This window comes from Lissotriton helveticus, chromosome 3_1 (genome assembly GCF_964261635.1).
Source record: "Lissotriton helveticus chromosome 3_1, aLisHel1.1, whole genome shotgun sequence".
Lineage (NCBI taxonomy): Eukaryota > Metazoa > Chordata > Amphibia > Caudata > Salamandridae > Lissotriton > Lissotriton helveticus.
The window spans coordinates 958308324-958320718 of record NC_136061.1 but is presented as its reverse complement, the minus strand read 5'-3'; the positions used below and the strand labels follow the sequence as shown (position 1 = coordinate 958320718).

General features: G+C 43.1%; 1 protein-coding gene across 1 annotated transcript in view; it reads right to left on the bottom strand.

Annotated features, from left to right (window-relative positions):
* COL6A3 (collagen type VI alpha 3 chain) overlaps positions 1–12395 on the bottom strand; it is a 261122-nt gene that overhangs the window by 162195 nt on the left and 86532 nt on the right. The window contains exon 6 of the mRNA XM_078681366.1: positions 3960–4577. Within this exon, the coding sequence (XP_078537492.1) occupies positions 3960–4577 (618 nt within the window). The remainder of the gene's footprint in view (positions 1–3959; positions 4578–12395) is intronic.

Sequence of the window (12395 nt, the reverse complement as noted above, 5' to 3'; positions counted from 1 at the left end):
CCTGAGGAACTGAACAGCCAAAATGCCCTACCCGTTAGAGATGGCTGTCAAAGCAGTAGTGATTCATGAACATGTGCACTAAACGTTGCAGCCTGACAAACATTCATGAATGGCACCCCATGTACCAACGCAGTGGGAGCGGTCTGGGCCAAGTTGAATGGGCCCTCAACCCTTCTGAAGGCTGCTTCTTGACCATCGAGTAGCAGATCTTGATGCAGATGGTTCCACCTGGACAAAAGGCCTGTTTTATGTGTTGGCAGAAAGGGTACTCCAGCGCAACGGTGAGAGAGTTCCCTTACTGCCAACCTCAAGGTCTGCATTTTGAATCGGGTGGACCTTCTGTTTTAAGACAGTGGAGACTACTCAGTCTCCGCCGCCTATACACACCTCCAATGGAGTAAGGGCCGTCGGAGTTTTGGCAATGTGTCCACCCACTTTAATTAGATTGAGTGGAAACATGGCCAATTTTCACTGCCAGTAACTGCCAAGAAAAACTTGGCAGCAAGGGGCAGTAAAATATTTTAAATTACCTACTGGAGAGGGGGTCATTGTTCTTTTTGATTGTTTAAAAGAAAATCGCACTATGGTATTTTCGTTTTAAGCATGAAAATAAAGTTGTTAGTTTGATGTTTGGCTCCGTCATCTTGACAGAGTGGTCCATCAAACTTATAATACATTTCCAGGAACTGCCTTCACTGCGGTTCCTAAAGATGCTAGACATATCTGCAGGGGCAGTGGACATCTCTAAATACGGTGGTCTGGATATCTTCGCCATGGCAGAAATAAAGTACTATACCTTGGCGACGGTAATTAGTCCATCCGTTTAAATCGGGCCGACGTCGTTTTCTAAACTGCTTGACATTTCTTTGCCATGGAGAACTGCACTAAGAGCGGATGGTCCTCCTAATGGTCTTTAGTATGATGGATGTAAAAGCTGAGCTCTCTTTTGGGGTTCAAACATTTGAGTCTCTCCTCCTATATCAAGGGGTGAGGTGTGGCAGAAAACGACCAAAGAGTTATGCACTTTCCAACATGAGAGTCACAACTTTTAGTAGAAAGGCCTCTCTATTCGTCAGCACCAATTTGTCCAGAAGAATGGTGGATTAGAGCAGCTGCACTGATAAAGCTTACTACTCACTCTCATGATGAGCATAGGTTATTCTGCTGAGAAAGACAGTATTTAGGGTGAGGAGATGTAGATGACAGTAGTGCAACAGCTCAAAAGGGGCACACACGAGGAAGGTAAGGACCAATTAAGGTAGCACTATGGCACCACAAATATTTAAGGAGGAAACATGGTTTAAACCTTTGAGAAATCACATCACAACAGGTGATTTAAGCAAAAATGGGCAACAGATAACCATGCACGCTGCTATTCCTTGCTGAGCTGAAGACAACACAAGCAGCAAGACATCTGACAGCTTATCCTTCAATGGATACACAAATTTATTCCAACATCCAACATACATATACCTTTTAAAAAGGACTCCTAGTCAATGTGATCCACTACGTTTTGAAGAAGATCAAATGTAGTCAACTTCTGCTGCCAAATCTCCAATAATGGAGGAGTAGATTGGCCACCTCCCGGTGCCTGACCCTGACCAACAGTAGCAACAGAAGATCCTCCTGAAGCACCAGCCTGATTAGAGGACAGATGCTCATGCCAAGTAGTTCTGGGTACCCCATTCTCCTTGCTCGATTTGAGACCTCTAGGATGACTTGGGTCTGGTCATTCCAGATCTTCTTCAGAACCTAGAGCAAAAGAAGTAGCAGGTCCAATGCTACCACCCAGTCTCCTCAATTAAGGGCAAATAGATCCTGGGCCAGTGTGCGCAATTTGAATGAAGAAATTGAGAGGTCAAAGATCTAAAATAAGCCACGTCTTTTGAGTGATGGACCTCAAGATATTTACCTTTGCTATTTTAATGGCTTCAGAACACTGTGCAGTTTACTTCTGCTAACCAGTAGTCAAGTGCTTATGCTTCCCCTCAACTTGATGAAATTGGTATACACCTGATTGGCATATTTAACTTACCCAACATTGTTGTGTATCACTGTATGGTTGCTGAAAACCCCTGAATTGTTCTTTCTGTGGTCTATCTCTTGGTTTATTGGGCAATATCCCAAACTGGATTTTAGTGTTAGATTTGGGAGGACACTAGGATTACCATAGTACACGCACCCCCCTACCCCCCAAGCCCTCAGACGACTTTCACCATCTTGAAAATGACCAAAGTGAGTAGAGTTTTTTTCAGAAAGCTGAAGAATCTCTTCTCCTTTAAGAAGGAGCTTAAGACGTGGTTGTTTGTGCAGTAATTTTGTGCTCTCTCTCTCTGTTCAGCCACTGCAACAATTTTGAATGATCTGTGCCAAGTTGCCACTGAATTCTTCTGAGACTTCTGGCAAGATCTCTGTGACCATGTCCCAAAGGAGCAGCGGCGGTGCCTCCATGAGAGCGACGGAGCGTCGCCCCTCCACTGGAGAGCAGGAAACATTAAAAATAAAATGATAATAAAACAAATTTATTACCACTTTATTTATTTTTCGTGCTGGCAGCAGCCAAGTCTGGGGGCAGGGCAAAAGCAGAGAGGAATACTATGCACTTAGTTTAAAATGCGCATGTCACTTTGGCCAGCCATCTTGCGACAGCCAGCCAGACATGCACACTTTAAACACTCCAAGCCAAACTGTCTCAGACATCTGGGTGGAGAGCAAGCACAGGACCTGAGTACTTTTAGGAGCATCGCACCAGCGTGCTCCAGCCAATTCCGGTGCATCTCTCATTCTGCTGAGAGAAGCATCTGGATTGGTAGAGGGGAGTTGCTTGCTGGAGCTCTTGGATCCTGTGCTGCTGAGATGAAGAGGAGCACACAGCATGAGGCAACAGGTAAGTAAATCTCTTTTTTTTTTTAAAGTAAGTTGCTTGAATTCACTGACAGGCACTTTGAGAAACTCAGTGCCTTCAGTCTCAACTCCAGAGCTCTCAATCATGGTCCGTTATAAATACAGTTTAAAACGGAACATGATTGAGAGCTCTGGCTTTGAGTCTAAGGGCACTCACGGTTTTTATTAATGCCCGTAAGTGTGCCTCTCGCCTCACCTGCGTTAAGTGCAGCTGGCTGCCATTGCATGGGAGTACCTACCCAGAAAACAGATGGCGTTGAATGACCTAAGGGTGAGGCAAGGTGATGAAAGCATTCTCTTTCCAAATTCCTCTGTTATTTTTGGCTCTCTTTCTTTAAGGGTTGTAGGAAAAGAATTAGGTTTAACCCTGCTAGTAGATGCCCGCGCTACCAGGGTGCCTGAACAAAGGAGCCCATGAGGGTGCCAGTCAAAGTTCTGTAGAACGGCTCGGAATATGTCTATTCTTTTAGAAGGGGACATGTTACCTTGCACCCTGGAAACATTTTGATACAGAAAACTTGTCAACTGCTGAGAAAAGGTAAGAGCTAGCTTCAGGTCCAAGTATGAAGGCATTGAAAGAAAGGAACTGATTGTTAGCACGCTTGGGTGCGACTACTGCTGTCACTTCCGGGGTGGAGCAAGTTTCCACACAGAAGCACATTGCACCACCTTCTGGCATGTAGGGACAATTCTGAAAAAGTTTCCAAATCCAGTCTGGCGCCTGTGGAAATTCTAATGGTGAGAAATCTGCAGTTAGAAGTGTCCACCAGAAAACCATGATAGAAGCCTTTAAGGAATTGTTGCACATTAATGCCAGAATAACATAGTTATAGTTGCAATTTAAAGAATGACTTCTAGAGAGGTAATACATTTGAGAATGTACAATAGGGTTCCCTTTTACCACCCACCTTACTCAAAACCAAGCAGAAAACATCTTTGCTATATCGCAGAAGAAGTTGCCTTGAGTGAAGGCCTGCAAACCTTATGGAATGCCTGCTGCACTTACATGCTAAACCGAAAATAACCTAAATAAAGGTTTTCAAATGTGTCCATACCTGCTGTGGGGCGTGAGGCCGTCTGGATGAGGATGTTGATCTCTTCTCTGGACAGCTGGCCCACTCTGCTGGACAGTTGCTGGTGCATTGTCTCCAACTGAGTGAAATCAGGGACGGCGAAAGCGAAGTCTGGTGTGAAGGAGATGGCCTGCAGCTCGGAGATGTCGGCATTCCCAGCTCCAACAGCGAAGGGCACCACCCCTGTGTTCTTCAGGTTTGCCGAAGGCCTCCTGACGTCGTCTTCGGATTTACCTGCAGTCAGCAAGATCAGGAACTGGGGCACCCCTTCATCTGCTCTGCTTCCAGCACTTGCAGTGAAAACATTCTGCATGACGTGGTCCAGAGCAGCTCCAGTGTTGAGTGGAGAGCCCCCTAAGTGTCTTAGACGTTGGATGGCATTCAGCACCCCTTGTTTGTCAGCATGCGCGTTCAGAAGGAAGTCAGGCCGTGTGTCGTCGCTGTACTGGACCACAGATATTCGCACCCTGTCACGACCCACATCGAGCCCCTCCACCACTCTCAGGATGAAGGTCCTCAGGGAAGGGAAGCCGCTTCGCACTTCATCAGAGCCATCGAGCAGAAACACAACATCCTTTTTGTCTCCTTCGCGCACCACAACTTTGGAAAACATACACACACAAAAGAAAAGTTGTATATCAATGACTGGTATCACAGAAAAGCACGAATCACAGCTTGCATGGTGTGAGGAAAAAGACAAATTTGATTGGGAGATTGATTCACTTCTCAAGAGATTACCCGCCCAAAAATCCATGAGGCCTATAAATAATCCTGCTCAAATCAAATCTAGGAAGAAGTAGTGTTGACATCAGTGATCCTAAATTGAAATTATTTATGGCAGTATTGAGGAACAAGTGAGATTCTGTTTAAGGTTATGAAGCCATTGATGCGGAAATAAAAAGCTACTTACCAGTAATGAGAGTTATCTAACATGGGATCCTTCGGTACGCTAAATGTGTTTTTTAAAAGGATGGACTTTCAGCATTTTTATTTCCTCTTGGTTCAGGAAATACACAGAATGTCTTCCATAGAACTCTGAATGATGGATCTTTATAGATTATTTTGCTCTGAATGTAGTCCTGAGCTGTCAACGTCTAGTGGTTGCATGGCACTGTGGGATAGGTCTTTGCTGGAAAAGGTTGTCGTTGACTGATCGGCCAAATGGAGTATTTATGGCAGAGTCAGTCTCCAATGGGTAATACAAAGGGGCAGGAGAAGCTGAGTAAATTAGCTTCCGGTCATTTCTTCCAGTTTTTTTAATATATGCATTTCATTAACTTCCTTCAATGAGTGAAGTTTTAAAATAAACAGGTGAACATTTCCAGCAAACAGTTTTTTGTCATAGTGAAAGACTGCACAACACTTTATGTAGAAAATGTTCCCTCAACTAAGTCGGGAAAGTATAGTACGTGCGACGTTGTGCAAAGTCCATAAATTTCGCAACTTTATGAATTTGTGAACTTCACATAGCTTTAATAATACATATGAAATGTGTCAGCTGATTACTAAATGGTTGCTCATATCCCTCAAGGAGTGTCATCTTTGATTTTAAAAAAAAGTACATTTGCAGTTTTTTTCTCTCACGGTTATCCTAAAAACTTCAGGGAGGTGTGATGTATGGGATACCATTTGCTGAAAATTATATTTTCAGCGAGAGCTTTTCAATGGAACCAGAGCTGGTAGGTTAAAGTATTTTTCTTTCCTTTTGAAAGCTTTGATTCTAGAAATTAAAAATGCCTTTTTATGTTCAAAGTTATGTACAGACTGCGCAGTGGGAGGGTGAGGAATAATAATGAACTTCGAAAGGGAGACTGCACTATGCAAGAGAAAAGAGGAAACTTGTTCAGGCACAAAACTTGGCTCAGTATAGAAAACGTTTCCTTGTGAAAAATAGTAAATGACTCAATAACTAAGGATCTAGCAAAATTCTAGGGACATTCAGGTACATGCATCAATGTAGGATTTTGCGATTCCTTAATTGCGATTATTAAGGGATCATAATTAAGCAATTTCAAAAGCCGATGCATGTAGGAATCGCTATAAAATTAGCGATTCTGAAACATTCCTTAATTGCGACTCATTCCTATGGGCCTACAGGCCCATAGGAATGAATGGGAGGGGTACTAGCAAATTGTGCATGCAATTTCAAGGGTGTCAAAAGGACACCCTGTTGCACCCCTCCAAGAGGCAGTTTTCACAAAAAAATGAAGTTGAAAGTAAAGAGGGGATCTGTAGGATTTACAATAACACAATGTATCAAAACCACACACAAATTGTTAGTAAGCTAGCAAATGCTTCGTGGAAGTAAAGGTTCTTTAGTTGCACAAATTGTGTTGCATGTAATTTGGGGGATAGAACATCAAAAATGAGGGAAGGGCTAACATCAACTGTCTAGAGAGCATTCATTTGGATAACAAAAGGAAAACTAACACTCCAGGTTCAGATGGTAAGATTATGATGAAGATGGAAATTAAATCGATACTCATATTGATAATGAAGAGCCTATGAATGTTTCACAAAGTATTCAGAGACCAACTCTGGAGAAGATTCCTAATGTGGCAATAAGTGAAGGTACACTACAGTTTTTCATTGCACTGATGCGGGATAGGAGTTTAGAAGCCAGTGCTGCCCGGATGATTGTCTGGGTGCAATGGATTTAAAGCAGAGTGGATTCTGATCCTGCTTCTAATGAATTCACATTGTTGAACAACATCAATGTATGTCTACTAAAAGCATGATATCAGTAACTGGCTGTACTGCCCTATGCAGATGACGATAACCTTCTCTTCCAGGCATTTTCTGGCCTACAGAAATGAATACGTTATTAGAACAATTATTTTGTACAAAATTGAAGAGGTTATCTCATTTGATTAACATATCTAGCATTGTAAGTGGTCTTTCAATAATATCGATTAGTGATGTAAAAAGAATACTAATAATTGGAGGGCCTAGGAGAGGACATGTGGATATTCTACTTAATGTCATAGAAATATTATTCTAACTATTACTCTAAACAATATATACATATGTTGGTTGTTCTATTAAGTGGCTGAGAATTCACTGTTAAATCAAATGTGTTGCATGTGGAGCAGTTTTTGAGAATTCTGCTGGGATGTATGACGTTACAACGCATGCTTTTACCACGCATGCTGTTACAACGCGGTTTTTACATTGCATACCATTACAACGCATGGCGCTTTTGGGTGCTGGATAGTGAATAGTTTAATTTACTATTCCAACTCCAGTTGTCAGATCATGTATCTTCTGGTTACACAGGAACAGAGATGCTAATTCCCAACTCCACTCAAAACAGCAACCTAGAGCTTGAGGTCACAAGTCTCTAGTGAGGCTATTCTAAGGGAAGGGGGATATTGGATAAAATAATAAAGAGAAAAAGAGAGAAGAGGCCGTCCTGATGGGTTCCTCGTCAGTCCGTCCAGCAGACTTCTATTTACTCGAGATAACCTGTGGGGAAATGAGTTAGAAAACCATGAGTGCCTCACTACACTACACTACCTATTTCTAGAGTTTATCTGTACCTTTGCTTACCCTAAGCCTTCAGAACTCTGCCTCTCTTCTATTCTTTTTCTTAACGATTTTTCTTTTGTGACATCTGATTTGGTATGGTTCTAGATCGAGATGTCGGTCTGTAAGATTAAAAATATTGTTTAGCTGCACTGACTATTTATTTGGTCCTCCCCCTGAAACCCCTCCTATTTGTTTCACTTACGTTCTCATGTTCTTGCGAACATTTCTTTAATTGGCATTCCCTGTTTATTGCTGTGTCTTTGTTTGGATGCTTGATGCCTTTGTTTCCTTCCTCGTGCTCTGTTTTAAATATATATATATTTATCTTTTCTTTTTCTTTTGTAGGTTGACTAGAGGAATTGCTTAGGGTGTCTAGCTGAAGAAAACCCTCAACACGGTAAGTTGTGTTTCCTTGCTCATTGTCTTTATGCTAAAACTGAAACTTGCCCTTACTAGGTAGTTCTAGCAAACGTTATCTTTTCTTAGACGCTGTAGTGCCTTTCATGTGCTAACTCCAACTGGAAATAAGTACAACTTTTACTCCACGTTCTGGAAAGCCTGTTACTCTATTATCTCCTCAGACGCTGAGTTTTATTCCTGACTGACTTTGATTAAGAAATCATTACATTGCGTTTTTTCAGATACCATGTATAACGACTCTTCAATCATGCATTGAACTTTTCATTGACTTCAGTTTTTTCAGTGTTTGCTACTTAGCTTGTCGTTCCGCTTAATCTCCTCCTCAGAAGACCGTCAGCCGACTTGTCTTCCCTCACGCTTCAAAACGCTCTGGAATTCCGCTCCGTTCTCACTCTTACGGGGGTTGCGCCTGACATCTAACACGCTAATCTCCTTACTCGCTTCTCTCCCTAAACTATAATTACATGAGCTGTAGTCCCTGACTGAAACTCTGGAACGCGGTGAGCGCTGCTGCCTCGGTTGGAATCTTGGTGAAGTGCGCGGCTTGACAGCTGCGCGCGCCTCACCTAGAGTACAGCAAGCGGCAATTAAACTAGAACGCTAACCTCGATCTGACTCTGGCAGCCTGTTCAGGCGCCATCTTCGAGTCAGATCGGACCAATTCAGTTTAATGCTGCATCTCTGGCCATGGCTTGGTTCTCCTTGCCCAGTCGCCACCACCTGCACCTGTGGAGTCCTGACAGTACCCTCCAACAAGGTAGACTCTCCCTTCCGAGGTTTCGTCGGGTTTTGTTGATGGAATATTTTGGTTAGTCTTGGTGCATGCACATCTTCTTCTCGTTCCCAAGACCTCTCCTCTGGTCCATAACCCTTCCAGTCCACAAGATAATATAGTTTCCCTTTTAGTCTTTTTGAATCGAGGATTCCCTTTACTTCGAACTCAGCACCTGTCTCGAATTGCAAAGGCTTAGGTGGCAACTCTTTTCGCAAACCCTCTGGGGCCTTCTTTAGTAAGGATATGTGAAAAACTGGATGGATTTTCAGCCTTGATGGCAGCTGGAGTCGATAAGTCACTGGGTTCACTCTTCCTTCTATTCTGTATGGCCCTATAAACCTTGGTTGAAATTTCCGATTGCCTTTGAGCCTTAAATTCTTAGTACTTAACCACACCTTGTCCCCTTTTTCTAACTGAGGACCAACGCGTCTCTTTCTGTCTGCATAGACCTTATATTTTTCTTTGGCCTTTTGGAGATTTTCTGTTGCACTCTGATGCACCTGTTCTAGTTGTGTAACTATCTCCTCAACTGCTGGGACTGAGATATCAACTTGGCCTAGAGTTGAATTTGGATGTCTTCCGTAATTCATAAAAAACGGGGAAAACCCAGTTGATACATTTTTTGCATTATTGTGAGCAAACTCTGCTGCCCACAAATAATCGGACCAATTTCCTTCTTGTTTTAAAAGAAACAATCTCAAATACTGTTCTAGTTCTTGGTTCACCCTCTCTGTCTGACCATCCGTCTCTGGGTGGTAACTGGTGGAAAAACGGACTTCTGTGCCCAACCCTTCCATGAATGACTTCCAAAAGTGAGAAATGAACTGTGGGCCCCTGTCAGTTATTACCACCTTTGGAATTCCGTGGATTTTAACAATCTGGGCGCTGAAATGAGCCGCCAACTGCTTCGCTGTCGGCACTCCTTTCAGGGCGGTAAAATGAACCATCTTTGAAAAGGAATCCACCACTACTAGTATAGTGTTAAAACCCTGACTAAGAGGTAAATCTGTGATGAGATCTAGGGTAACTGTGTGCCAGGGATATGGTGGTGTTGGCAAAGGCATAAGTAGCCCTTTTGGAGCCTGTCTTTCTGATTTTCCCTGAGCGCATATCTCACAAGTTTTGACGTATTGTTCTATGTCTTTTGACATTTCTGGCCACCAATAATGACGCTGGATCAAGTCCTTGGTCTTTGCCTCGCCTTTATGTCCCGCCAATTTTGCATCATGACATTCCTTCATTATCTGTTCTTGTAGTTCTTTGGTTGGAATATATAGAGCCCCTTGGTAATACGGCAATCGATGATGAATTTCTCCTCCTTCCTTGTTCGCCCAATCCTTCATGGCTCTGTCATCCATTGCCTTCGAAATACCGCTCTCCAAATTTATTGAAGTAGTAGCTCCGATGATTCTTTCTTTTGGAATTATTGACTGGTCTCTTATTGGGGTTTTATGATTTTCTGTGTCAATTCTGGAGAGTGCATCAGCTTTTCCATTCTGGGCTCCTGGTCGATAGGTGATGATGAAGTCGTATTCAGCAAAATACAGTGACCATCGTAGTTGTCTCGGGGTTAGTGTTCTAGCTGTCTTCAGGAATTTCAAATTTCTATGATCTGTATACACTGTGACTTGGTGTTGTGCCCCCATCAGGTGATGTCTCCAATCCTTAAAAGCGTCTTTTATCGCCAACAACTCTTTTTCTGTGATTGTATAGTTGACTTCGGCCGAGTTCAATTTTCTGGACCTATAAGCCACTGGATGTAATTGCCCCGTGATTTTGCTTCTCTGTGATAGGACCCCTCCAACAGCTTGGTCTGATGCATCTGTCTCCACATAAAAAGGCTCAGCTGGGTCTGCATGTTGTAGGATTGGAGCAGACGTGAAACTCTCCTTTAAGGATTGAAAAGCCTCTTCTGCCACTATGGTCCATTCAAATTTGATGCCTTTCTTTAACAGCTTAGTGAGTGGCAAGATCTTATGTGAGAACTCACTAATAAATCTCCGATAGAAGTTTGCAAATCCTATAAAACTTTGCACCTCTTTCACGCTCTCTGGGGATTTCCAGTTGATCACTGCTTCGATCTTCTTCTGGTCCATTAGTATTCCTGTAGGAGAAATTACGAAACCTAGGAATTCAACTTGAGATACACTGAACGCACATTTTTCTAGCTTGACAAACAGTCTGTTTTCTCGTAGTTTTTGCAAGACCCCTCTGACCTGATTCTGATGACTTCCTTCGTCCCCGGAGTAGATAAGGATATCGTCGATGTACACGATGGCACACTGATCGATGAACTCCTTCAGCACATCGTTTATGAAGTGCTGAAAGGCAGCTGGAGCGTTGCATAAGCCATAGGGCATAACCTGATATTCAAACAGGCCGAACCTTGTCCGAAAGGCCGTTTTCCATTCGTCTCCTTCTTTCATTCTCACCAGATGATAGGCCCCTCTCAAATCCAATTTCGTGTAGATTTTTGCTCCCTTTACTTGATCGAGCAGCACCGATATCAACGGTAGAGGATAGCGGTTTTTCTTCGTGATCTTATTAATCGCTCTGTAGTCAATGCAAGTCCTCAGGTCTCCCTCCTTCTTAGGCACGAAAAACAGAGGAGAGGAGACGGGGGACTGCGAAGGACGGATGAAACCATTCGCTAAATACTTGTCCAAGTATTCTCTGAGATGGCGATGTTCCTTCTCTGTAAGCGCATACACACGACTACAGGGCAGATTTGAACCTGGTTCCAGTTCGATCTTACAATCATAAGGGCGGTGTGGTGGTAGCTGTTCCGCTTCTACTTCATTGAAAACATCTTCAAACTCTTGGTATTCTTCTGGTATTTCTTGTGTTTGGATAGCACAGATTGATCTTTCGATTTGACATAATAAATGTGCAGGATTTTCCTCTGGTTCTGTCCTGTATTTTCCAAAACAATTCTCTAAGCAATAACTCGACTCCATCTCCACTGTTCTTGTACTCCAGTTAATGTTCGGGTTATGTTCGGTGAGCCATGGGAGTCCTAAAATTAATTGAAATTGAGGGGCATCAATTAAATTAAACTGAATTTTTTCCTTATGCCCTTCATTCGAGATCAGCTGTATTAACTCTGTGTGACTGACTATCGGGCCTGAAGATAAATTGGTGCCGTCTACTGCTCTGACCGGTTCACTTCTTGATTTCTGGATGGCCTTGATTCCCACTCTGCTCGCAAATTTCAAATCGCAAAAGTTTCCGGTGGCTCCTGAGTCTATCATTACTGAGACCTCCATCAATGTTACTTGTCGGAACCTGATTTCCATGGATAGAATTAAATGGGGAGCCGCTGATTGTAGAGTATTTGCCACTCGGTGTTCTCCTGGAGTTTGATCTAAAACCGCATCCACCTGTCCAACTCCTCCAACAGATGGTGCTGCTAGTTTTCCTTCGGCTTGAAGTTAACCTTGGGTTTCTTCGGACAGTTTCGTACAAAATGGCCTCCGGATCCGCAATACATACAAAGATTGCCGGTTCTTCGTTTTTCTTTTTCCTCTTTGGTGAGAGGACCACGGATCGTTCCAATCTGCATTGGTTCAACACCCTGTGGTGCGTCATAACTCCGACCTCCTTCCGATCTTACTCGATCAAACCTTGGCGCCACTACTCGGTAGTCTTTCTTCCTCTCTCCTTTTCTTTCCCCTTGACGGAAGTCGATTTCTAGA